The sequence below is a fragment of the Chlorocebus sabaeus genome, chromosome 19 (assembly GCF_047675955.1).
Source record: "Chlorocebus sabaeus isolate Y175 chromosome 19, mChlSab1.0.hap1, whole genome shotgun sequence".
Lineage (NCBI taxonomy): Eukaryota > Metazoa > Chordata > Mammalia > Primates > Cercopithecidae > Chlorocebus > Chlorocebus sabaeus.
The window spans coordinates 5917751-5945072 of NC_132922.1; the positions used below are offsets into that span (position 1 = coordinate 5917751).

Here is a 27322-nt window from a genome sequence, read left to right on the forward strand (position 1 = left end):
GTTATTTTAGTTTTATATATCCTTTGTTTAATTAGATTCTTCTTAAGAAATTTAGAACACCAATTTGTGAGGATAAATTCCATTCATCAAGGCAAACACAGATCTCAGGTAGCCCTGGAGCTGAGGAGTAAGTTTGATATTCAGTAAAATTTGTGAGTCTGCAGCTTTTTGATGATCGACCTTGCACTGCCCTGTAATCTCTGTTTCTGTGTCAAAGAGCTCACCTTCCTGGTATCTGGGGTTCTGCAGCTGTTGCTGCTTGAAGTAAGCATTAGTAAGATGTATTGGGATTTTCACATTGCTGATAAATTTTGGTTGAGGTGGCAATGGCAAATTCCTGGTGTGTCATCAATTGAGGACCAGAGGCCCAGACACAAGTAGCAGCCACTGCCCAGTTGTGCAGGAAAACCACCCGCCCTCTTGCTTCTGTGGCACCCAGTGAGCAGTATCAGAAGGTCCCGGGGGTGATGCTGGCTTGATATCTTGCATGATAACTGAAGGCTTTTTGCCATGACTCAGTAGCTTCCAAGGCATATCTTCAGTAGGAGAATATCTAGGCATTTTGTGAAGTTGAACCACGTGGATACCACCATTCTTATCACCACCAGCTGTTTGTAACAGTTGCAAGAACCTTCTCCTTTTTCTTTTCAACCTTGGATTTAGCGGCTGAGTACTTCCTCTTGTGCATGGCCTTTCTAGAATACATAGCAGATTGGGAATATCTGCCAATTCCTCTGACAAGGATGGGATTTCAGCTTCAATGGGGCTTCCCCCTTCTTGGGCTTTTTAGCTTTGCGGTTCCCCCTTTTCACCTTGCCACCAGCATCAGCCTTCTTGGCTTTGGGTTTCTTCTCCTTAGTATCCAACTTCTCACCGTCTTGCAAGACAGGAAAGAGAATAATGAGTTTTTAAGTTTCATAGTAAGTGAAACCTACGGGAGGCAAGCAAAGAAGATACAACACATGTATAATGGGAGGCATCAAAGAAGGAAACCAGAATGACGAAATCATTTCCATAATTTTCTGCAATGAGGTGAATTTGGCTGTCCTGTGGTTGGCATTGGCTCCTGTTTCCTGTTCATAACCTGTCCTCAAATGAGTGTGGGTGAAGGGGGACTCGGGGAGAGGAAGATGGTGTGAGGAAGCAGAGTCACCACATTCCCAGTGTTCTCCCAGCCCAGCCTTCCCAGGTCAGGCAAGTAGAACAGCTGCCAGCAGCTCAGGACGTCCTAGAGTCCCTGCCACTGTCCAGTTAGTTAGACACAGGGTCCAAAAGTGATATTGGAACCAGGTGGCGCCAAACTGCTGCCAGACTGGTACTGATTGGCCGAGCTGCTGGATGGCCCCAGAATTCCCAGTCAGGCAGCTCTGTAGCCCCCTCAGTCACTCCAGTGGTCTTCCATGGCTGTGTGAGTGCACATCTCACAGGATTGAATTTGACGGACCCCACTTTTCATGGTATGGTGATGCTTCACTTTTTGGAATACAATTCAAGGAAAATGTCCTGAACTTTTAAAAAGACTTTATAATCTGCATCTTGAAAGGACACATTGGATCCCAAAGAAAGCTGATGTGTGCTCCCTGGAGAAAATGTGCAACGCTGAGACACCCAGTGAAGTTACTGACTGTAGAGGGAAAGCAGTTCAGCTGGTGTCTGACTTTTCCACCGCCACATTCAATTCCAGGATACACTAGCGTAACATCTGCAAGATAATAAATAAAGAATGAGCCAAGGATTTCATATGCAGCCAAGCTGTCCAAGTTTAAAGGCTACAGATAAAAAGTTGTAAATCTAGCTGGGCTCAGTGACTCACACCTGTAATCCCAGCACTTCGGGAGGCCGAGGCAGGCGGATCACTTGAGGTCAGGAGTTTGAGACCAGCCTGGCCAATATGGTGAAACCCTGTCTCTACTAAAAATACAAAAATTAGCTGGCATGGTGGCGGGTGCCTGTAATCCCAGGTACTCAGGAGGCTGAGGCAGGAGAATTGCTTTAGCTTGGGAGGTGGAGGTTGCAGTGAGCCGAAATCGTGCCACTGCACTCCAGTATGGGCGACAAAAAAACGTTGTAAATCTTTGGAGAACTCAGGAAATGTTCCGTGAGCCATTTATGAGAAACTGCTGGAGGCCCAAACCCAAGAAACCAAGAGACACGGGGAAACTTTGGTACCAGCGTTGGGGTGAGCATCAGATGTATTTAACTATGGGTGAGGATGTCAGAATAGAATTTAAATATGATGTGCTCCGATAATACATAAAAGATTCATTTAAGTAAAATTGAGAGGAGAAGGAGGCAAAGAAGGTGGGAACTGGAAAGAGTTCTCAGATTAGCTTATCTGTAGCAGTTGGGACTTTAAATGAATCAGAAAATACCCTTTAAAGCTGAAAAATTAAAGAACTATTTTTAACAGCATAGAAGTAAAAATTGGAAAGGAGTAAACTATTCAAGATGATCTGGAAAACCCAAGAGAATGGCTGAAAAAGCTGCAGACAATAAGAGAATTTGGCATTGCAGCAGGGTGTAAAATTAATGTAAAAATATCACTAATCTTCACAGCAACACAGCAACCTGTTAGAAGCTTTTTATACACAACCCCATTTACGATTGCAGCAAAAAGATTAAATGCCATGAATAAACATAATACGAATATTCAATAGCTATTTGAGGAAAAATTTAAAACCCCTTAAGACAGAAGAAAAGAAGGAGAAGGAGAGGAGGAGGAGGAGAAGAATGAAGGAGAGGGAAGAAAAGAGAAGAAGAAAGAGGAAGAGGCTGGGTGTAGTGGCTCACGCCTGTAATCCCAGCACTTTGGGAGGCCAAGGCAGGCAGATCACCTGAGGTCAGGAGTTTGAGACCAGCCTGGCCAACATGTTGAAACCCTGTCTCTGCTAAAAATACAAAAATTAGCTGGGCTTGGTGGCAGGTACCTGTAATCCCAGCTACTTGGGAGCCTGAGGCAAGAGAATCGCTTGAACCCAGGAGGTGGAAGTTGCAGTGAGCCAAGATTGCGCCATTGCGCTCCAGGCTAAGTGACAAGAGCGAAGCTCCGTCTCAAAAACAGAAGAATAAGAACAGAGGGGCATGTCATAGCTTTAAGTAGGAAAACTTAACAATATGAAACTGTCATTATGCCCAAAGTTAATTTATAATTTTAACATTCCAGCAAATCCACCAACTGATTCCCTCATTCTTAGAACTCCTTAAGATGGTTTCTAAATTTCACATAAAAAATAAGAAGAGCCAGGAAACTGAACAGGAAAAACAGTGAAGAGATATTCTAATCCTCCAGGCTATTAAAATAGACCCTAAAGCCTTGAGAACGGAACGTGTGGCAGTAGCTCCTGGAGAGACAGATTTAAGGAACAAAACAGAAGACCCAGAAATAGACCCAAATAAATCTATGATAATTTAGTGTATGATTAAAGTGGCTCCTTAAGTCAGTGAAACATGGAAAGATGGAATTTTCAGTAAGTGGTATTGGAACAAATGGTAGCCACACAGAAAACAGTGAGCCCCCACTTCCCACCGTGCACACCAGGATCCGTTCCAAATGGATCAAAAATTTAAATGTAAAAGTGAAACTATAGAGACTAAAATTATTTTATTACCTCAGCACCTCTAGCCAGGATCCAAAAAATAAAAACACTGCAAAAGAAAATATTGATAAATTGTATTACAATTTAATTTAAAATTTTAAAAATTAAAAATTGGTACTTTTAAAATTTTAACTACAATTTAAAAACTGATACTTTTTAAAAAAAAAATATGGAGATGAATGGCAACAAGATGAAAAAAAGCCCAGCCTGAGTGGAGCCTGATTCCCAGCTCCTTAAGTGTGAGCTGTCCATGGTGACTGACTCCCAGCAAGCACGGTATGAGGGCGGGGGGCGGGCGCAGAAACAGTGACTTTGAGTGGAGCTTGGCAGACACATTTCAGCCAGTGACCAGGGTCACCAGCAGTGATGAGACAGGTGGATGGTCTGTGCCCTTGCTCTGATGTGATGAGAAGGTGTGTTACCTCTGTGGTCTTCCTCCTCAAACACCACCCCTCTGCACTCATGAGGAAAATACCAGACAAATTCCAAGTGAGGGTGCTTCTGCAAAATACTTGATCAGTCCTCCTCAAGCTGTCCAGGTCATTAAAAAAAAAAAAAAAAAAAAACTTGCTGAGAAACTCTCACAACCCAGAAGAGTGCAAGGAAGCATGGTATCTAAATACCATGTGGGATCCTGGAACAGAAAAACGAAGGGCTGGGCACAGTGGCTCACACCTGTAATCCCAGCGCTTCCAGAGGCGGAGGTGGGAGGATCGCTTGAAGCCAAGAGTTTGAGACTAGCCTGGGCAACATAACAAGACCTCGTCTCTACAAAAAATTTAAAAATTAGCTGGGTGTGGTAGCGTGCACCTGTAGTCTTAGCCACTTGGGAGGCTGAGGCAGGAGAATTGCTTGAGCCCAGGAGTTTGAGGCTGCAGTGAGCCACTGCACTCCAGCCTGGTTGACAGAGTGATACCCTGTCTCTAAAAAACAAACAAGACTAAAGAAATCCAAATAAAATATGGGTTTTAGCTGATAATAATGTACTGATGTTGGCTCTTTAGTTGTGATGAACTGGGTGTGGGTATACAGGAACTCTCAGGAATGAATCTTGCAACTTCCCTATAAATCTGAAGCTACAATAAATAAGCCAGTCCCATAAATAAAAGATAAACGGGGAAAATATATTGCAAGTCATATCCCAGACAAGGAAACACTGAGTCACGGGTTCATCAAATACTCATGAGCACCTACTCTGTGGCTGGCCCTGAGTGAGGCTCTGGGGTTAGTCGTCTTACAGCGTGGTGGCCGCAGAACCCCTGGCAGGCTGTCTTTCGAGGCCGGCAAGAGAGCCTCACTCCAGTCACCAACAGGGATCTTATGTAACATAAATGCCACAGGAGTGGTTCCAGCACCTCTTTGCCCTGTGATGTTACCTAATCCCATGGTATTTTCAGTCCTGCCCACACTCAAGGCAGGGAATGATATGGTGTGGCCACACTGCAGGCTAGGGGCTCGGGGGCCATTCTAAATTTCTACCTTTCACCACCGAAGAATGTCGAATGAAAAAAAAAATGCCCTAGTGAGCTCTGTAGACAATACAGCGTCATGACCTTTTCACAAGTCAAAAACAGGTAAGGGTTGGGCATGGTGGCTCAGGTCTATAATCCCAGCACTTTGGGAGGCTGGGGCAGGCTTGCAAGACCAGCCTGGGCAACGTGGCAAAACCCCATCTCTACAAAAAATACAAAAATTAGCTGGGCACAGTGGTGCGCACCTGTGCTCCCAGCTCTTCGGGAGGCTGAGGCGGGAGGATCACTTTCACTTGAGCCCCAGAGATTGAAGCTGCAGTGAGCCGTGATTATTCCAGTGCACTCCAGTCTGGGCAACAGAGAGAGACCCTGCCTCAAAACAAAATAAAATAAAATAAAACTAAGTGCCACCCTGTTTCATAAGTGATAGAAATATATGCATGTGTATACAAAGTCAAGGAAATGGTCATTACAAAACGAGAAGGATTAGGATCACTAGAAATGAGGGTAAAAAGAATGAGATAAGGGGAGGAACACAGAAGAGATGCAACTTATGGGTCAAGTGTCAGGTTTTGAGTTTATTAGTAGGTTCATGATGTTCAATTTATTATTAAATAAATGAAAGCCATGAAAGGACCAGTGGAGCAAAAGTGTTACGAACCAGTGACAGTGGTTAGCCCAGCTATGTGCACCTTAGCTCTTTAAAGTATATTTGAGAGGCCAGGCGTGGTGGCTCACGCCTGTAATCCCAGCTCTCAGGGAGGCAGAGGTGGGAAGATAGCTTGAGCCCAGGAGTTCGAGACCTGCCTGGGTAATATAGCGAGACCCCGTTCTCCACAAAAAGGAAAAAAAAAAAAAAAAGATAAAGTATATTTGAATACATGCATCCAGTGTTCTCAAGGAGCCCCTCCAAATTGAGCTGCAGATGCTCTCTTTGGGAATCCTATTTCCCTGTGTTTCTTAGAAACTGACTTGGTGTCTGGAGTTGGAGGCCTCAGCGGTTGGGGTACCCAGAAGGATTAGCCCAGCTATGTGCACCTTCGCCCTTTAAAGTGTGTTTGAATATGTGTATCCAGTGTTTTCAAGGAGCTCCTCCAAATTGAGTTGTAGATGCTCTCTCTGGGAATCCTATTTTCCCATGTTTCTTAGAAACTGACTTGGCGTCTGGAGTTGGGGGTCTCTGCGGTTGGGGCACCATGAAGTATCGCCCTGCACCTGCCGCAGCAGATGTTTGTTGAGTGCATGGATGAACGTTGACATTTGTGTTAATGCTCCTTTGTCTGTTCCTTCCCTCAGAAAATCGCCTTCATGGTAGCGCTAGGCCTGGTTACCACGGAACACTTGGAAGGTAAGGAAGGATCCAGGTAGCAGCAAGTTGGGCTGGGACTGACCCGAAAGCCGGGGTGTTGGGGGCCAGGCGTGATGTCGGGCGGTCTGGGCCTCAGCAGCAGCTGGTGTGGGTGGAGCGTGGCTTCACACTGCTGCAGTGGGTCTCAGGATGTCCTGGCTCAGATGGCAGCGTCTGTGTATGAACCACCTCCCAGGAGGTCTGCCCCAAGTGCCTGAGGCTGGGTGGCTGTCATCAAAGACACACAAGACGGAGAAACCTTCCAGGCTCGCCCTGGTTCCATGACTATGCACAAAACCCACTGTGGCACTTCCTCGTTTCAGCGGAGGGACCGTGTGGGTTCCCTGTCCTCAACACAGGGAAATGACAAGAGGCAGACTGCCCGTTCCCGCCACTTTCTCAAGTGTGGGCAGGTTACTTCTGTGTGTCTCAGTCTCTTCCTGTGTAAAATGGGTGGTGGCTGAACTGTCTGGGGGATTGTTGGAAGCAGTGCCCAGCACAGTGGGAGAGTTGGCCACCAGCTCGCCTGCCGTCAGACTAGCCTGCGGACTTCATGTGTGCCACCAAATGTGTCCATCAAAATTGGAACAGTAGTTTATTTGAGCAGACGGGACTGTGACTCTACGAAGGGGCTGTGTGACCTTATGGATGAGGGCAGCTTCATGTGGGCCGTGAACATCATCTCGGAATGATGAGGGCAGCTTCACATGGGCCATGAACATCATCGCAGAATGACAAGGGCGATCTCAAGTGAGCCGTGAACATTGTCGTAGAATCTTAGGACCTGGGAAGCCTCAAAACCAGCCCCCTTGGAGAAGCCCCCATGGGGAAACCGAGGCCAGGGAAGCTGATTCCCTCGCCAGTTAATACCAGGCCCAGGCTGGAATCCGGGCCTCCTAACTCCCAACCCAGAACGTTTTCCACCACACCCATCTCACCTGCAAAGGCGTTTCATAAAGGGGAAGCATGTACCCTGGTAAACCGGGATGCAGGAAGGTTCGCTGACGTTCCTCTCCCTAAACGCGAGAAGGAATGAAGTGAACCCCCGCAGTGCCCGAGGCACTAGCGGTCTTTAAGGTAGTTTATCTCTATGGCAGCAGGTGAGCGACCGAAGCCCAGGGGAAGGGAGGGACCTGGCTGAGGTCATACAGCTTATCCGGGGCAAGTGGGAGCAGAGCAAGCATTCCCGAGCTCAGCAGAGCCCAGCACGCGGGGACCCCAGTGTGCCATGCAGGCTCCAAGAAGAGAGCCCTGTCCCTTCATGTCGCCTGGGTCTGACTTGCTCCCTGGCAGCAACCCGGGTGGGGAGGGCCAGGGAAGAGCCCCAGCCTTCCAGATCCCTGGGCAGGGAAGCCCCCTGCAAGCAACCCTTGCCCCTGGCCTTCCCCTCCCTTCTGCGTGCGTGGTTGGAAGGCATTACTCTCCAGCCAAGGTTCCTTTGTAACCCTCCGTAAGAACATCTGCGAGTCCCCGCCTGATGGTGTGAGCGTGAGTGTGATGAATCCCGCTGCCCTCGGCGTGCCTTTGGGAACGGTTTAATCTCCGACCGAAACCACGGCACCACGGAGGCAGCATGCGGCTGTGGGAACAGAAGTCTTATGCTCAGGTCCTGCCTGTGCACTGGCCAGAGTCCCTGGGCAAGGTGCTTCCCCACTCCAAACCTCAATTTCCTCATCTGCAACACAGGGAAAACTGCGCCTGTAAACTTTGTGGGATTGGTGAGCGACAGCGCAAAGTGCTTTCCAAATAGGTGTGATCATTCTTGGTCTTATAAATTGTCCTCATTTGGAAACCTCTCCCCAGCCTCTGCTGTGATATCCTTAAATAATTCTTTCTTGAGACCCTGTGTTCTTCCACAGAAGGTCTGAGCGCCTTATAGAAAACAGGCTGAGTAATATTGAAAAGGTTTAAGGAGCGAAACTAGGGCTGGGAGACAGAGATTAGAAGATGCTAGCACAGCTGCACACGGAGAGGCAGGCCATGGGTCCTGCCTGGGGGTCAAAGCAAAGAAAGAGGAAAAGAAGACACCATCAAGGTGGCCGTGCCCCTCACTCGCACACGAAGGATTCCTGCCGGGGTTTGCGCTGGGGCAGGGGCCACCTGGGTAGAAGCTTTGCTCCTGGGCTTCCGGGAGCTGGGAGCCTTACCCTGCAGCTCACTGGGCCAGTGGTATCACCAGACCAGTGGGTATCACCGGACCGGTGGGTATCCGCCATCCTGCAGGTCCCAAATAATGGCCATGGGCCAGATAAGGACACACAAGGAGGACCCCATGCTAAGAGTGGGCACCTGGATTTTGGGTACCTGCCACCCTCCCTGCAATCTGTCGTTCAGCCTGAGGCCACCAAAGCTGTCCTGCCATGGAGTCAGTGATTCCTGGAGGCCCTAACCTGCCCTGGGCCACCCTGTGGCATGGATGCTGAGCAGACAGGCTTCAGAGCAGGAGGAGATGGTGGTGCCCAGGGCTTGACGAGGAAGCATTTGGGGTTCCCAGGGCAGGCAGGACCCAGTAACTGCTGTGTCTGTGCCTTTCCAGAAATCCAGAGCAAGCGACAGGAGCGGAAGAGAAGAAGCACAGCCAACCCTGCCTACAGCGGCCTCCTGGAGACCGAGGTGGGGGACCTGCCAGCCCCATGCCACCAGGAGGGTGGGGGGCTCCCAGTGCACAGCCTCCAGGAAAAACTCCAGGGCCTCCCTCATTTGCTTTCCTAACCACTCGCCTTGTCTTTCCCTCCTGGGCGTGGGGCCGAGGGATGACTGTAAATAATACCTCTCTCATCACCTCCGAGTTCAGAATCAATTGATAGGAAGATGCAGAAGAGGAGACGTCAGTTTATTCCTAATGGAGGCTGCCCTGGGGAGCATGGCTTCATGTGAGGTGCACCGGCTTCTAGACTCTTCACCCTGAATGATAGGGCAAATCCCGGGTCACAGGCAAGGCTGGACACCCTGGCCTGCCTGGACCGTGTCACTCCTCATCTAGAGCCTGTGCCGTCGACTCATGGCTGGGAGAGGCTGAGGATGTATACAGCCTGGAGCAGGCAGCACCATAGAGGAAGGCCCAGAAGGGGCTGGGTGGTTGTGGCCAGTGCCCTTCCCTTCTGTCAATTGGAGCGTCCATCCCCAGGGATGGGGGTGGGAAACCGAGAGCCTGCACCAAAATGGGTCCAGTGCAGCAGGGTTGGAACTTCAGGACGCCTTAGGGGAACCAGGTCCTCTCCCGTGAGCTTGTCCCCGGGGAAAAACCAGATCATAAATGATACCTTCCTGCCCTTGTAAATGACAGTCCAGAATTCTTCGGTCAAAATCCTAGTGTCATCTCCCCAAAGCCAGCTCTGCAGGGTCTGTTGGGACGTTTAGCTCTGAGGCTCAGGGCTTTCTTAGGGGCAGTGTCTTGGAGCCTTTCTCCGGAATGGAAGCCGTTTCCTTAGAGCTCTGAAGTCCAGAGCTTGGGGCAGCTGTCCTGAGGGAAACGATGTCCCCCAAAGTCAGTGCCTGGTGTGTTGCAGACGCCAGCTCTGTGACATCTGCAGGAAGGCAAGGAAAGTGCGGTCTCACTTCCCAGGGTGCGGGCTAGTCTGGGCCACTGTCTGGAATCCTGAGTCTGGGGAGCCTGAGCTTAAGTGGGAAGGAGGCATTTGGCACAGAGTGGCAGCCAGTTCCAGGCCCTGCCATTGCCCTGTCTATGGGGAGAGCCCACCGTGGGGCGTCCTCTGGCCTCGTCAGCCTGTCCACGCCTTTCCTCTGCTTCTGCCTGCCCTGCTCCTGTTCCAAGAACGTGCCCCACATGGGCCATTTCACACCATTCACTTCCTCTTCCTTCATCTGAGCAAGCCCTGTCCCCCGACTTGGACCCTTAGAACATCGTGGAAGTGTTTTCAGCCTCCACCCAAGGAAATGGTATGTTCTCCAGACAGTGAGGGCTCCATTCCTTTAGATTTGTTCATTCGTGAAAATGCGGGCTGCTCTGTGGACGAGGCATTACCCTAGGCTCCCAAGTCTGAGGCCAGGGCCAGAGACGGTGTAAGCAGGTCAGGAGTCAACCCAAGATCCCGCGACCCTGAGCCTGGAACAGGCACACAGCCCAAGGGGGCCCTTCCCCAGGTCCACAGCCTGACCACACCGAGAGAAATGGTGTCAAATCCAGCAACACAGTTCTACGACAGCCGCAGCCAAAGCCACTTCGAACCACCAAGGTCTAGACCGGTGTGGCCTGTGGTTGCCAAAGCCAGGACTAAGGCTGCTCTTCTGGAATGTTCCAGAAACCTTTGTCCACATGTGATGTTTAAGGCCACATGCCAAGAAGTGGCATCTGGGGGAGCCAGTCTGTAACACCCATTTCTCCACCTGACTCCAGACCCAGTTGAGAGGCAGGAGATAGGTGGAGAATGTGACGTGCACCATGTGACTGATGTGCTCCACGGACGGCCCTTTGTGAGCTAGATGCACCCACAGGGGCAGAGAGGGTGTCCTAGACCTCCTGCAGGCAGAGCCTTTGTCGACTTCCCTGCCCCACCCCGCCCTCAGTCATCCCTGTGTCCTTCTGCCTTGTATTTGTTCCTCTTTCTGCCCCTGGCAGGGGGTGTTCAGCCAGAGCCTGCAGCCCTGGGTGGGGACCCTGTCCCAGAGTGAGTCCTGACCTGGGGTGGCGTCACCACCGAGGAGAGCCTGCAGACGATGGGGTGTGGTGTTTTGTTTTCTGTCCCTGCAGAGGAAACGGCTGGCCTCCAGCTATCTCAACAACCCCCTGTTCCTCACAGCCAGAGGTAAGCACCGGCTTCAGGCTTTCTGCCAGAGCTGCTCAGGGCCACGGGGAGTCATCCCTGGGTGGTCCTCCACGCCTGGGCCTGGGCAGGGCTGCCTGCCTCCCACTGGGCTGACCTGGGCAGAGGAAGGTGAGGACGCTATGCTGAGAGGAGCCTCCCACCTCCCCGCTCCTCCTGCAGCCTGTGTGTGAGCTTGGAGCTGTGGTCTGGGGGAGGTCCACAGCCTGGGCCATAGGTGTGAGCATGACCGATGTGGCATCTGCAGGTGTGACCCAGCCAGATGCTGCTGCTTCCACACTCCCCTGGAGACGACCTCTTCCCCGCACGCAGTCAGCCTCTGATACTCCTGGGCTAGGCTGGTGCCACTCAGCCCACACCTTGCCCACCCTCCTCTGCCTGCTCTGGGCATTGGAAGAGCACAGGCTAGACTGGGGTGGGGGTCTCAGCCCAGCTCTGCCTCTGCCTCGCTGTGTGCATTGCTCTGGGTGGAGGGCTCCTTCTATAGAAAGCATTGGGCCAGATTTTCAGGCTGGGACCTGGCCTGAGGCCTCTACCTGAGTCTGCAGTGCCCCTCCCTCCTCTGCCAGCCGTGCCCCAGTGCAGGACCTCAGGGAGCCACGACCCTGCATTCAGACAGCAGCAGGAAGCTGCCAGTTCTCTTCAGTTAGAAAACCATAGTCCCACGGCAGGAAGTGACGATCAGCTTCCTGGGATTCTGTGTAGCTTTCAACATGTCACCATCCCTCCCTGGGCCTCTAGAAAGTGGGCCCATAGCCACCTGCTTCTCAGAGCTGGGACAGTGACTTGAGGGGTGAGTGTGACTGCGCGTTGTGAGCTGTCGAGTGCTGTGCAGACGCCGGAACTGTTCTTCCCGCTGGGTGGCATTATTTGCAGACAGATCTGATATAGAGCCTGAAAGATACCTATGTTTGCGATCATTAAAATGTGTGGTTTGGTATCATTTACTAGAATGAGTGGATTACAGTCAAAAAAGAGTTGAAAATAAGTCACTTTGAGGGGTTCCTGGAGCGATGGTTCCTTTCCCCGGGCAGCTCACTACCACCATGTCCTCAGTGAGCACGGGGCCCACATGAGCCTGTTCCCATGGTGGCTCCTAGCTGTGATCAGGGCAGAGACCCTTACTCCCATCCTGCCCAGGAGCGAGACCCCAAGTATCACAGGGCCTTGTGATAGGCCCATCATACCCTGGGGTGAGAGCCCAGGTATCACAGGGCCTTGTGATATTTCCATCATGCCCTGAGGTGAGAGCCCAGGTATCACAGGGGCCTTGTGATACTCCCATCATGCCCTGGGGTGAGAGCCCAGGTATCATAGGGGTCTTGTGATATTCCCATCATGTCTTGGAGTGAGAGCCCAGGTATCACGGGGACCTTGTGATACTCCCATCATACCCTGGGGTGAGAGCCCAGGTATCACGGGGCCTTGTGATACTCCCATCATGCACTGGGGTGAGAGCCCAGGTATCACAGGGGCCTTGTGATGCTCCCATCATGCCCCGGGGCAAGAGCCCTTGCCACATGAGGCCTCATGGACTCCAGTCCTGATCCGTGCTCCTCCGACGGCCACTAACATGTTCTCCGCCCTTCTTCCCTGTGCTAGCCAATGAGGACCCCTGCTGGAAGGTACGTGTCCCCTCCCTCCGTCTTCACACCTCAGGGGTGGAGAATGTTTTCAGTACAGTCCTTGTAGGGTCCCTCCTAGAAAGAGGGAAAGAGCCTGGGTGGTGCAGAAGGCCTTTCGGTTCTGCCCTTAGGTGCTAAGAGCTCTGTGCAACACTCAGCCAGCTTTCCAGCCTGCCAGGCAGTGTCAAGTCGGGTGTTGCCACAGGGCTCTGCTGTCAGCTTCAAACAGGAGCCCTCCCTGCTCAGAACTGAGGATACAGAGACTGTGGGGGCCACTAAGGCCCAACTGGAAGCAGCCAGATGGTGCCCCCTGGCCTCCACCCTGGCTCCACTGGCCTCAGTGTGACCTGGACAGAGCTGGCCCTCCCTGGTCCTCCGTGACCCGTCCAAAAAGGGGCTGGACTTGTTAATCCCCAGGGATTCACCCCACACACCCACATTTCTGTGATCCTGTGGGGCCCCCACCCCCTACCCATGCACACACCACATCCCTGATTCCCAGAACATTGGCTGGTCATGACCTCGTTCATGGCATGGTCTCAGAATTTATTCAGTGTTTTTCTTCACTGAATTTCTGATCTAATTCTAAAAGAACATTCAAGTCCCTGCATATTTGTAACGGTCAAGCCTCTAAGAAGCAGTAGGTGATGATTGCCGTCAACTCCGGTTAGGCTGTGTCATTTTCACAATAGCCCTGCAATGGCACAGGTTGGTGCTGGGGGGCCTGGTGGTGTTTGTCTGCAGACACCTTGTGCTCATCTAGGGCAGGCTTGGGGACAGGGGACACCTGGACCCTGGGCCCTGTCCCCACACAGCCCTCAGACTTGGGAGGGCCTCGGCTTCGAGGCAGGCAGTCTGGATGCTGGTCCCGACTCCACCTTCAGCTTGCTGTGTGACAACCGCCTGTCCCCCACCCCCCCCACCGGGCCTTTGCATGACACAGAGGGTGGAGATGGGGATCTCTGAGGGCGCTGCCCCTTCGGCAGGGACATCCAGTGTCCTTGTGGCCATCCCAGAGGAGAGTTCTCTGCTCTTTCCCAGCTCTGAAGTTGGAGCATGCTGTTGACACATGGATGGCGAACAGAGAGTACAGGGTCTTTTATGTTTTATTTATTTTTTTATGAGACAGAGTCTCGCTCTGCTGGCAGGCTGGAGTGCAGTGGCCGGATCTCAGCTCACTGTGAGCTCCGCCTCCCGGGTTTACGCCATTCTCCTGCCTCAGCCTCCCGAGTAGCCGGGACTACAGGTGCCCGCCACCACGCCCGGCTAGTTTTTTGTATTTTTTTTTAGTAGAGACGGGGTTTCACTGGGTTAGCCAGGATGGTCTCGATCTCCTCGTGATCCGCCCGTCTCGGCCTCCCAAAGTGCTGGGATTACAGGCTTGAGCCACCGCGCCCGGACCTACAGGGTCTTGAGTGGGCCACGCCGCCCCTCCAGGCAGCGTCCACATAAGCAGTGGGGGCGGGGAGGGAGTGCTGCACGCATCACTGGCCCCGCTCCCCGCACATGGACCTCTGGTGCAGCACAGACCCTGAGAGGGCTGTTTTCTCGGCCACAGCAGGACACCGTGCCTTGTCGCCCGCACCTGGGGTCCAGGTCTTAACACAGAAGAACCAGGCCCGACTCCGATGCTCAGAGCCCCAGCCCCTAGTAAACCTGGCCCTGTGGGTGCCCCGCCTCCTCCCAGGGTCCAGGCCTGACCCCACACTGTCGCCCTCCAGAGTTTATCCCTCTGTCTCCATAGAACGTTTGCTGGGAAACGTTGGCAGAAGAGTGGCCACACGTGGATCAGACACAGCTGCCTGGGCCTGACCCTGGCGACCCGGCCCTCGCTGACCCGGCTTGGCTGACCTGCCTCCTGCCCTCCCTTCTCTTCCAGAACGAGATCACCCATGATGAGCACTGCGCTGCCTGCAAGCGAGGGGCCAACCTGCAGCCCTGTGGCACCTGCCCGGGGGCCTACCACCTCAGCTGCCTGGACCCGCCCCTCAAGACGGCGCCCAAGGGCGTGTGGGTGTGCCCCAGGTGCCAGCAGAAGGTATGGGAGACTGTGTGGCCCCCTCACCCCAGACTGGCGTGGAGGTCCCCACCGTAGGCAGAGGCAGGGAGGGCAGAGGAGGGGTGAAAAGAAGGGCTTGGGTATAGTCAGGCTTTTTCAGCCTCAGCACAATTGACATTTGGGGCTGGATAATCCTTGGTTGTGGAACTTCATCCTGTTTATGATGGAATTTTTTTTTTTTTTTTTTTTTTTTTTTTGAGACAGAGTTTCACTCTGTTGCCCAGGCTGGAGTGCAGTGACACGATCTCGGATCATTGCAACCTCTGCCTCCTGGGTTCAAGTGATCCTCCTGCCCCTGCCTCTCAAGTAGCTGGGGTTACAGGCGCCCGCCACCACACCCAACGAATTTTTGTGTTTTTAGTAGACGGGGTTTTTTTTTTTTTTTTGAGGCAAAGTTTCACTCTTGTTGCCCAGGCTGGAGTGCAGTGGCACGATCTCGGGTCACTGCAACCTCCGCCTCCCAGGTTCAAGTGATTCTCCTGCCTCAGCCTCCCGAGTAGCTGGGATTACAGACGTGCACCACCACACCTGGCTAATACTGTATTTTTAGTAGAGACAGAGTTTCTCCATGTTGATCAGGCTGGTCTCGAACTCCTGACCTCAGGTGATCCGCCCGCCTCGGCCTCCCAAAGTGCTGGGATTACAGGCGTGAGCCACCGTGCCCGGACTATTATGGGATGTTTAGCAGCATCCCTAGCCTCTACCCATGAGATGCTGATAGTGGTCTTCTTTCAATAATGGCCTTTTAAAAACCTGAATCTTGCTTTGGGGAATCTAGTCTAAGGAAATAATCCAAATAGGGATAAAGTTTTGTGCACAGAGAAGCCCCACACCCTTTATTTACAAAAGACTAGAGGGGAAATGGCCTCTCCTCACAGCAGGAGATGGTGGAAGATCCCGGCTGTACACTCAGTGAGATACTCCATCAGCATCCAACAGGTTTTTACAAAAAGTGTGATTCTTTGGATCTTGTTCACGATATGGAATTAAATTATAAAAATAAAAAACAGGCTTTACAGCTGCTGTATAGTTTGGGAATCAGCCGTCTGAGAAAAACGGCAGAGTAAAAACCCTGGGAGAAAATGCTTGGGAGTGTGGCCCCTGAGTGTGGTGGGTGGCAGGTGGCGGCAGTGCTGGGCTGCAAGTGTGCCTTCCACAAATGTAGGACTTGTGTGGTCATAGGGAGTTACCTTTCTCTCTTTTTCTTTCTTTCTTTTTTTTTTTTTTTTTTTTTGAGATGGAGTTTGTCTTGTTGCCCAGGCTGGAGTGCAATGGCACGATCTCAGCTCACTGCAACCTCTGCCTCCCGGTTCAAGCGATTCTCCTTCCTCAGCCTTCCAAGTAGCTGGATTTACAGGCAGGAGCCACCACGCCCGGCTAATTTTTTGTATTTTTAGTAGAGACAGGGTTTCACCATGTTGGCCAGGCTGGTCTCAAACTCCTGACCTCAGGTGATCTGCCCACCTTGACCTCCCAAAGTGCTGGGATTACAGGCGTGAGCCACCACGCCCGGCCGGGGAGTTTTAATACTTTATTTCAAACAGTATTAACTATTGTGAGTTCCCATCGTCCTTGGTTCTGTGGTGATCAAGGGCAGTGGATGTGGTGGGCAGGTGCTGCTGTCGGGCTGTTCCCTGGGGGGCTGCCTGCCCATCCTTTTTTTTTTTTTTTTTTGGTAGACAGGGTCTTGCTCTGTTGCCCAGGCTAGAGTACAGGAGCACGAGCACAGCTCACTGCAGTCTTGACCTTCGGGGCTCAGTCAGTCTTCCCACCTCAGCCTCCTGAGGAGCTGGGACCACAGGTACACACCACCATGACCAGCTAGTTTTTAAATTTTTTGTAGAGGTTGGGTCTCACTTTGTTGCCCAGGCTGATCTTGAATTCCTGGGTTCAAGCAATCCTCCCACCTTGGCCTCCTAAACTGCTGGGATTAATGCCCAGCTTTTTTTTTTTTTTTTTTTTTTTTGCCTCTTCTTGCTTTTTTCTTCTTTCTTTTTGGTCACAACTTTTTGAGGGCATGTGGAGAGGGAACAGGACTCTGTTCCCCACATCAGCATAGTGTAGGGGGGCATCGAGTCTCCCCATTTGTCCCTGGCGTGCCTGGGGCCGCTGCCTTCAGGTCTTCTGGATGTGGGAGGAAGACAAGTGATCATTCGAGAAGTATTTGAGCCGCTTCCTGTTCAGGGCCCTGGTGATGAGCAGGAGGAGAGGCCCAGAACGTTCCTGCTTCATGGAGATGATCTTATCGTGTAGCCCCTGTAAGCCGGGCCATGAGGCAGGTGCAGCTCCAGCTCCTGGTCTTGGGTGAGGACCCTGGGGCTCAGGGCGTGCCCTCTCAGGGTTACACAGCCAGGGTGTGGCCAGTCCCAGCAGGTCCTGGGCCTGTCCACTTTTTCATTTCCCCATCTGCTCCCCAGGCCTTAAAGAAAGACGAGGGCGTGCCCTGGACTGGGATGTTGGCCATCGTGCACTCTTATGTCACCCACAAGACAGGTGAGGCATCCTTAAGGAGTGGGAAAGGGTCCCTGCTCCCCTTCCTCCCCCACCCAGGCCTCTGGGCTCACCTTATCCTGTGGGAGGACGGGAAGGTCCATTCCCTTCCGGGCCAGAGCACTGAAAAGTGGGACCCTGGGACTGGTCCTGTGTCTGGGGCAAGTATGGCCAGGGGAGAGTGGCTCCAGGTCCTGTGCAGTTGACCACAGCCACTGGCTCCTTCAGGGGGATGACCTAGGCCTTGGTTCCATCCCTTCTGCCCCTCCCATTTACTCTACGGCCCAGCCACTCCTTACCTGCCCCTCTCTGGCGACCTGGCCTTCTCTTTTCTAGTCAAAGAAGAGGAGAAGCAGAAGCTGCTGGAACGAGGCAGTGAGCTGCAGAATGAGCACCAGCAGCTGGAGGAGCGGGACCGGAGGCTGGCGTCAGCAGTGCAGGTGTGCCCCGGGGCCTGGGGGAGGCTGACCTCAGTCCTGCAGGTGTGCCCCAGGTCTGGGGGACAGGCAGATGTGTCGTTAGAACCACAAGTGTAGATCCAGGCTGGCCTCAGCCCTGCAGGTGTGCACCGTGGCCTGGGGGACAGGCGGATGTGTCCTTAGAACCACAGGTGTAGATCCAGGCTGGCCTCCGTGCCGGTGTGCACCAGGGAATTCTTGGGGACAGGCAGATGTGTCCTTGGAGCCACAGGTGTAGGTTCAGGCTGCCTTCAGCAGTGCAGGTGTGCACCACACCTGCCTGGGGGGGCAGGTAGATGTGTCCTTAGAACCATAGGTGTAGATCCAAAGCTTCACTGTTCACCTATAAGGCCCAGGAAGAAGACAGAGTCACCAAGCATCCCCCAGCAAGCCAGTACGTGGAGAAGGCAGCGCTGTGACTCATTCAACAAATACTTATCAAGCGATTGATAGCACACTGGCTGTGCCCCTGCTCAGGCCCCTTGGCAGGGCCCTGACTCTGAATCTATTTCCTCTTGTGTAAGGTGAACATAATTCCTCCTCCATAGGATGGAGATAGACAAGATAATGAAGATGATGGTTGTGCTGGTGATGATGATGGTGATGGCAGTCATGGGGATGGTGGTGATAGTGGTGATGGGAATATGATAGTGGTGGTTGTGGCGGTGATGATGGTGCTGATCACAGTGATGGTGATAGTGGTGATGTGATGATGGTGATAGTGATGGTGATATGGTGATGGTGATGGTGGTAATGATGATGGTGCTGATCACAGTGATGGTGGTGGTGATGGTGGTGATGGTTGTAATGATGAGGATGGTGGTTGTGGTGGTGATGGTGGTGATAGTGCTGATCACAGTGATGGTGATAGTGGTGGTGATGGTGGTGATGGTGATGGTGATGATGGTGATGGTGATGGTGGTGATGGTGATGGTGATGGTGGTGATGGTGGTAATGATGATGGTGCTGATCACAGTGATGGTGGGCATGGGGATGGTGATGGTTGTAATGATGGTGATTGTGGTGGTGATGGTGATGGTGCTGACCACTGTGATGCTAATGGTGTTGATGATGATAATGGTGATCATGGTGATGATGGTGCTGATGGTGCTGATCACAGTGATGGTGGTGGTGGTGATGGTGATGGTGATGGTGATGGTTATGGTTGTAATGATGATGGTGATGATGGTGGCGATGATGCAGACCACGGTGATGGTAGTGATGATAATGGTGATTATGGTGATGGTGGTGGTGGTGATAATCGTCATCGTGGTGATGGTGGTGGTGATGGTGATGGTTATAATGATGATGGTGGTGATGGTGGCAATGATAATGGTGACAGTGGTGGTGGTGATAATAGTGGTGGTGATGGTGGTGATGATGGTGATGGTGATGGTTGTAATGATGATGGTGGTGATGGTGGCGATGATGCAGACCACAGTGATGGTGATGGTGGTGATGATAATGGTGATTATGGTGGTAGTGCTGATGGTGCTGATCACGGTGGTGGTGATAATGGTGATCATGGTGATGGTGATGATAGTGGTGGTGATGATGTGTTAGAGGATGGTGATGGTAATGGGCCCTGGGGAAGCTCTTTAACTGCAGTGTCTCATTTAATCCTCTCCATAACGCTATGAAGAGGCTTTGTGATTGTCCCTATAATCATTTTAGAAACCATCTTGGGGAGGTTATTTGCCCAAGCAGTATTTGACCCAGAGCAGATGGATGTGGGACTCTAGGCATCAGTCCTTACTGCTTTTCCTTGTGGTGGTGGTATGTAGTGAGACTGGAAAAGACCACACAGCACAGCAGGCAAGAGAAAGAGCAGAAAGGCGGCAGGGAAGCGAAAGGTCTCTGAGGCTGCTGCAGGTTGGCCAGCAGGAGGAGGAGGAAGAGTGTGGGCAGCTAGCGAGGAGGAGGAGGTCACATCACAGCCATGGGGAGGACGTTCCCAGGCAGAGGCACACTTTTTCTAGCCCTAAGTTCCAAAACAAGCATTGTCTCCTGTGGGTCTGACTGCTCTTTAATTGCATTTGTACCATTGCCTGGCTTTTGTGAAGCCCTCAGCCGGGTTTCTTGCAGGCCTTTGCAGTGGAGGGGAGAGGGGCCCAGACGGTGGCTGCCCCAGGATGGCTGTAGAGCCGAATGCTAAGACCCTTTCCCCTGACCTTCTGCCCCAACAGAAATGCCTGGAGTTGAAGACAAGCCTGCTGGCCCGCCAGAGGGGCACCCAGTCATCCCTGGACCGCCTGCGGGCCCTCCTGAGACTGATACAGGGCGAGCAGCTGCTCCAGGTCACCATGGCGACCACTAGCCCCGCCCCACTGCTGGCCGGGCCCTGGACCAAGCCCTCAGTGGCAGCCACACACCCCACCGTCCAGCACCCCCAGGGCCACAACTGACCCCAAGGGACCAGTCTTCACACCCACGGAAAGTTATCGGGACCCTGCTTACCCAGCCTGGGGGTTCTGTCGGCCTTAATTCATAAACACTATGAATTTCCGACAAAAATTAACCAGACAGAGGAGAGGAGGGAGAAAGAGCTGGGGGAGAGGCCTAGAGCCAAGACCAGGTGGGGGTGCGGCCCTGTGCCCTCCACACTCACAGGAGGTACCTAGGAGCCAGGTGGGAGTATGACAGGCTGTGGCACACAGCCCCACCCCCGGCCACCTCAGGGCTGCCTGGGCCTCCGGCTTCCAGGCCCTGCTCTCCACGGCCTCCCTCTGGCCCATTGGAGGGGCAGGCTGAGGCTGTGGAGGGGACAAGCGCACTGCCCAGCATGCAGTCCCGCTGAGGGCACCGCCTCTTGGTGTCCTGTGGGAGGGAAGCTGAGAACACACGGACTAGCTGAGTGGTAGAGGTAGTTGAGACGAGAAGCGGGGTAGCGGATCTAGGTAGTTTCCCGATGCCCCACACTCCTAGGAGGTCCACCTGGGGTGTGCGGGTGGGCCTGGGGCACCCCGTCGCCTTTGCAGAACTGCCCAGGCCCCTTTCTGTCAGTATTATTAGGGTTACGAATTGCAGCTGTTTAACTTGAAAGACATTGGCAGAGGCGAGCGTGTCTGGGTGCCGGGACACTGCAGTGATCCCCGCCAGGGCCTCTGCCCTCCTGCTCTGTCTTTGGAGCCCTCGAGGCTGCCTCCTTCCTTTTGCCAATCTCTTGGACTCAGTTGCCGTTGATGCATTTTTCTCATGGAATTTCTGGGCAGGGTGGATCTGCAGCCCTGTTGGGGACGGCGTTTGGCAGGTTTTCTCTTTGGGGTTGAATCATTCAACTTAATGACTGAGCCTTTTCTTGTCTTATTTGGAAGAGCCGATAAGTATTCCACTCCTCCCTTCTTGCCAGTGCAGACACTATGCCAAAAAATAACTTCACACTTTTGTATGGCGTTTTTATTGTGAGACATTTAATGTGAATGGTGGGGGGACTCTGGCTGACCTCCTTTTCTGCTTCTAGTAGTCTCTGCTTCAAGGTACAAATGGGAACACCTCCCCTCGGGAAGCCTGGCCAAGCTGGAAGATCCAGCGGGTTTTTTGAGAGCTGGGTGGAGGATTGGGGAGGAAAGAAAGGGCGGTGGCCTCAGGAGGTTCCGACCTTCGGGGACCAGACTTGCTGCCAAGGGCTTCTGCATCCAGGGTGGGCAGTGCCGGCTTGTCACCCTCGCCCGATTCCCACGTCCCGGTCCTGAGGGACTTAGCACAACAGGACAAGCGTCCAGGAGCCACGGGCTCCCACCCCGAGCATATCACATGGTGCCGAATTGCACTGAACACGCGTGTGTGCGTCGCATGCGGCCACGACCACAGACACGCACGCACACACGCAGAGGTGCAGAACGAGGAGGCCGGCAAATCCCGCAGCTGCCACGGTCCCTCCTGTCATTCTCACGACTCCGGGAGAAACTGTGCCGTATGATACAGATCTATTTTAATACACTTAACACTGGGTGAACAAGATTTTTATATTCTTTTATTGATGAACAAAGCGAACCGTGTGAGGCACACGTCTTCTATATTGGCTACTCTGTGCCAAGTATGCATTACCGCGTGGCTTGCGACGTCCATGTCTTCAGCTTCCTTTTCTGTTGGTTTGGTTTTCTTCGCGGATGGATTGAGTTAAATGTTTTAACAACGTCATGGGAGGATATGAAAGGTTGGACCCGGGAGGGGTAGCTGCCAATGTGTCTTGAGATTGTTAGTTTTTTTTTTTTGGACCGAGGAGGACCGTCCAGTGGGTAGTGAGGATAGAGAAAAAGTGTTTGTCTTAAATACACCAATGTAGTTTTCCTTCTTTACAATGCATTAAAGTCGATCGATGATTTCAAAGCCCTGTGGTTTTGGTGTCCTTGCCTTGCGGAGAGGCCCCTGGGAGTGCCCGGGGCAGCCAGGTGGGCATTGGAGAGGCTGGAAATCAGGGTCCTTTCCCACCCCGAAGAGGGAGGGATGGAGAGGGGGAAAGAGGAGAGAGCTCGGTGCCCTCCACTCGCTCAGCCCCATTCCCAGCCCTCAGAGGCGGCGGGTGACCGTTTAGGGCTAGGATTGAGGGTGGAAAGCCTCGGAAACGCAGCAGGCCTCTCACTGTGCGGAGCCCAAGGTGGTGCCCTCTGCTCCCTCTTGGGTTCCTGCCTCTCAGCCTGGCAGCATCGCCGCTGTCTCTCTCCCCCAGCAGTGGATACACGCGCTCCTGCAGCCACGCTGAGCTAACACCTGGCCCTACGGGACATGGGGAATCAGCCCCCCTGAGTCCTAGCTCCTGGCATTGCACAGGGCGGGGCTCTGATTGACCCAGTGGGTCAGGGCTGACCCCTGGGCAGTCAGCTGTGGCCAGAGGCTGTTGTCTGATGCCAAAGTGGGGTCCGGTGATCCAGGGGACAGAGAGGTGGAGGGCGTGTGGGGCTGCCACATGGTCCCGCTTCATGGCTCACCCTGGGGAGAATAGTTTGGGGGGAGGGGAGCAGGTTTCAAGTTAACTCTGCCTGAGCCCTCCTGGGGGCCGCTCAAAAGACCACACTCAGCGTCCAAGGCCTCTTGGGTCCTTTTCAATCCGGCTCCCCACCCCTTTGCTCCTCTGGAACACCAGGTCGGTAGTGACCTCCCATGGCCAGATCCACGGGGTGCTCCCGGTCATCACCCAGACCTCTCGGAACCTGGGGACACATTGGCCACACCCCTGCCAAAGGAGGGTCCCGGGACCTCACTCCCGCTGGTGTGGCTGCTCCCGGGTCTCTGCTCCAGACTTGCTCCTCTTCTACCTAATCACTGAAGGCCCAGGCCCAGGTCTGTGCTCTGATCTCCTGCGGCCGGCCTCACCTGCCCCTGGCTTCTATCTGTACCCCCAGACTCCCTGCACAGCTGCGGCTGTCTCAAGCTCCACAGTCTCCACCAGGCCAGTCCCTCCACCTCCCCATCTCAGAGGAGCTTCAGGCTGCAGGGGCTGGCACCCTGGGAGTCACCCTTGGCTCTTCTCTCCCACCCTGCATACGTGGTCCTTGGCAAATCCATCAGCTCCGCCCTCAGGATGTAAGCAGGATGGGACAAGTCTCACTGCCCACCCCAACGTCACCTTGGTCCCAGCCCCATGATCTCCCCTGGGTTCCTGCAGCCGCCGCCCACCTGCTCTCTCCCTCGACCCGCTGCAGTCTCTTCTCAACCCAGCGACTAGTGTGATGGTGACACCGTTAAAACCCTGTCATCCGGGCGCCTGTAATCGCAGCTATTCAGGAGGCTCAGGCAGGAGAATTGTTTGAAACTGGAAGGCGGAGGTTGCAATGAGCCGAGATCGCATCACTGCGCTCCAGCCTGGGCGAAAGAGCGAAACTCCGTCTAAAAAACAAACCAACCAACCCCCCCTGCTGCCCTGCGTCTCGTTCAGCAAAAGCTAAAGGCCTCACCCTACTCACCTTACTTGTGCCTCCAGGGCCACAGGCCCCGCTTGCTCTGGCCTCTGGTTTATGCCCTGCTCCTCTCCTCCTTGCCTGCCTCCTCGCTTGCTCCCACCGTGGGACCTTTGCACATGCTGTGCCCTCTGCCCCAGCCATCTCCCTGGCCGGCTCCCTGAAGACCTGACCCTGAGCACCGCCCCCTCTCAGTGCTGCCTTCCCAGCCCCTTCCCCAGGACTCTGGCATTGCCTGTCCTTCTGCCTGCTGTTTGGTTCCTTGGGCTTCCACAGCCTGCCGTGTGCACCCCTGTAGGTTTTTGTCTGGCTGCTCAGGAAGACAGGGAGTTTGGTTGGTTTTCTTTCTGAACCCCAGCATCTAGAAGTGCCTGGAAAACAGTTGGCACCCAGCATAGACTTTGGAGAGACAGAGTGCCAGGCCTTGGGGCTGCGCCATCCTGGTTCCGGTCCCTCCCCTGGGAGTCCCTTACGCCACCCCAGCTGCCAGGTGAGGCTGGGCGGGCAGATGAGAAAACAGAGACCAGGAAAGCGATGGAATTGCCTGAGATCCTGCAGGTTCTGAGTGGGTGTGCCCGGACTCCACTCGATCCTTGTCCTCCAATCCCACGCGATTCCACCGCAGCCTCACTCCCAGCCAGGGATGGGGCTCAGGGGCGGCTCCTGTGACCTCCAGCTCCCGGACCATGCAGGGGATTCCCTCCAAAGCACCCCTCACTGCCGTGCCCCTCTACTTCAGCAACAGCGGCTCCCTCCCTCCCTCCCTCCCAGGGACAGCTCTGCCATTAGAAGGGGGCTCCCATGACGTGCAGACATCTGCCGCTCGTAGTTCAGCACACCCCACCCCACAGCACCCAGGGGACCCTGCGCTGGGGCAACCCTCAGTTTGGGATAGTGGTCACTCCAGAACCCCCACTCCCAGCTCCATCTGATACAGCCCCTGGAGAGCAGGGTGCCCAGCTCAGGGTGGGCTGGCTGTCCAGGGCAGGCCGTCAGCGTGGAAGGAAGCTTCTCTTTGGCAGATCCGAAGGGCCAGCATCCCTGCGCTGCTGCTTGGGGGCCATTGTTAAGTAGGGGACGAGGGTTGCTTGAGCACAAACACAGGGACACTGCGATGGCCGAGCTGATCAACGAGACGGTGGCCAAGTGACTCATGAGCAGGTAGCTGGACGGAGGGACGCTTCCTACCCAGGGTGGGACCCTGCTTATGAATTGTTTATTTCTGGACTTTTCCATTTAATATTTTTGGACTATAGTTGACCATGAATAACTGAAACTGCAGATAAGTGGGGATCACTGCATAAGGGTCATTGTACTGGGGGTTAGGACTTCAACCCTGGGGCACACAACTTAACCCTGCTATGGTTTGAATGTGTCGCCTCCAAAATCCAGGTGTTGCTTGTGTGACAGTATTAGGCGGCAGGGCCTTGACAAGGTGATTAGACCCTGAGGGCGCCTGCCTCGTGAATGGGATTGGTGCCCTTATAAGAGGGGCTTGAGCAAGGTATTTCATCTCTCTCCCTTTCTGCCTCTGGCTGTGTGAGGAGGACACAGCACTCCTCCCCTCCAGAGGAGCCGTTGGAAGCAGAGAGCAGCCCTCACCACACAGCCGACCTACGGTGCCTTCATCTTGGACTTCCCAGCCTCCAGAACTGTGAGAAAATCCGTTTCTATCCTGTGTAAATTGCCCAGTCTGTGGTGTTTTTGTTTGTTGTTTGTTTGTTTGTTTGTTTGTTTTTTGAGACAGAGTCTCACTCTGTTGCCCAGGGTGGAGTACAGTGGCACAATCTTGGCTCACTGCAACCTCCACCTCCCAGGTTCAAGCGATTCTCCTGCCTCAGCCGCCTGAGTAGCTGGGATGACAGGTGCTCACCACCATGCCAGGCTAATTTTTGTATTTTTAGTAGAGACGGGGTTTTGCCATGTTGGCCAGGCTGGTCTTGAATTCCCGACCTTAGGTGATCTGCCCACCTCGGTCTCCCAAAGTGCTGGGATTACAGGCGTGAGCCGCTGTGCCCAGCCTTAGTCTGTGGTATTTTGTTATAGCAGCAGAAACTGACTAAGACAAACCCATCATAGACAGCTTTCCTTGGGTTGCCTGAAACCTGCTTCCCTGTGGCTTCTGCTCTCTGGAGCCATCTGGAGCTGCCCTGTTTGCCTCCTCTGCCCCTCTAGGGGCACATGGCCCATGATGGTACAATATGAGTACCACATCTCCCAGTCAAGTTGATTTGTTAATGAACAGGCTACATGACCCAAGCCATGCCAGCAAGAGGCCTCTCCAGGAATTGTACCAGTTCCCTCACGAAAGAATCATCTAGCACTAAAGAAAGGCCCATGTGAGCCTTAAGTACCTGGGAGCCCGCTTACTGGTGTTTTCAAACCTTATTAATTATTGAAAGCCTCTGCTTGCCCACCCACCAGCATTGGTACCTGCAACCCACAGGGGTGTTTTCTACTTGCGAGTGACTGTGGACCAGCCCAGCCCGGCCAGCTCAGCAAACCTCAGCACCCAGAGGGCTTGCAGCTGCTCCTTCTCCAAAGAGGTCTGAGTCTCAGCCTGGGGATGGGCTTCCCCTTCCACATTGTTCCTCCCCAGGATACTTTCGTGTAGCCCGAGGGTACTCTTTAGAGATCAGTTTCTACCCTAGTAGTTATTGCCCTGTTATAGCTACTGATGGTTTACACTGAATGTTCCCTTTTCAAATTATTGTGTGGTTTCTGTTTCCTGAATGAACTGTGACTGATACGCCTTACATCCTGAAACCTTGCCACATCCTCTTATTAGTTCTAGTAGTTGTTTTGTAAACCCCGTAATGCTTTCCATTTAAATAATTATGTCATCTGCAAGTAGAGTCAGTTTTACTTCCCTCTTTCGAGTCTTTATGCCTATTAGTTTTCTTGCCATATTGCGATAGTCAGGATCTCCAATACGGTGTTGAATGGAAGAGGTGAGACTGGGCACCCTTGTCTTGTTTCTGATTTTATAAGGAGAACGTTTCAATCATTTGACCATTAAGTACATGAATTCGTAGATAGAAAGTCCCTGCTTAGTTTGCTTTGAGTTTTTAAAAATCACAAATGGTTTTAAAATTTTGTCAAACACTTATATTCATTTTTAAAACAATATGGGTATCTCCTGTATTCTGGAAATATGATGACTTATATTGATTTTCAAATGTTAAACCAACCTTGAATTATTGAAATAAACTTGGTCACTGTATAGTATCCTTTTTCATATTGCTTTATTTGATTTGCTAATATTTAAGTATTTTCACATTTATGTTTATGAGGGATATTGACCTATAGACTTCTTTGCAATATCATCATCATATTATGGTATTAAATAAGTTGAAATGTTCTATTTTCTGAAAGAAGATCTTTTTATTTGTTAGAATTCACCAGTGAAGCCATTTGTGCCAAGAGTTTTACATACGAGAAGGTTTTTTTCTATTTAAAATTTTCAACATATTTAATATACAGGGCTATTCAGATACTCAGTTTCAGGTAAGTTTAATTATTCAAGGAGTTTGTTGTCTTGCTGTTTATAATATTTTCTTATTTTACTATCTGTAGACTCTAAAGTGATAATT

At 52.6% G+C, this 27322-nt stretch overlaps 1 protein-coding gene across 2 annotated transcripts in view; it reads left to right on the forward strand.

Moving 5' to 3' along the window:
• Nucleotides 1-26957, forward strand: part of PHF21B (PHD finger protein 21B) — a 134739-nt gene extending 107782 nt beyond the window's left edge. For both annotated transcript variants that reach the window (XM_007976053.3, XM_007976056.3), the window contains exons 6-13: nucleotides 6365-6416; nucleotides 8953-9029; nucleotides 11128-11182; nucleotides 12803-12825; nucleotides 14705-14863; nucleotides 17302-17377; nucleotides 17711-17814; nucleotides 20019-26957. In XM_007976053.3, coding sequence (XP_007974244.3) covers nucleotides 6365-6416; nucleotides 8953-9029; nucleotides 11128-11182; nucleotides 12803-12825; nucleotides 14705-14863; nucleotides 17302-17377; nucleotides 17711-17814; nucleotides 20019-20237 — 765 coding nt within the window. In that variant the 3' untranslated portion in view covers nucleotides 20238-26957. The remainder of the gene's footprint in view (nucleotides 1-6364; nucleotides 6417-8952; nucleotides 9030-11127; nucleotides 11183-12802; nucleotides 12826-14704; nucleotides 14864-17301; nucleotides 17378-17710; nucleotides 17815-20018) is intronic.
• Nucleotides 26958-27322: the final 365 nt, after the last annotated feature.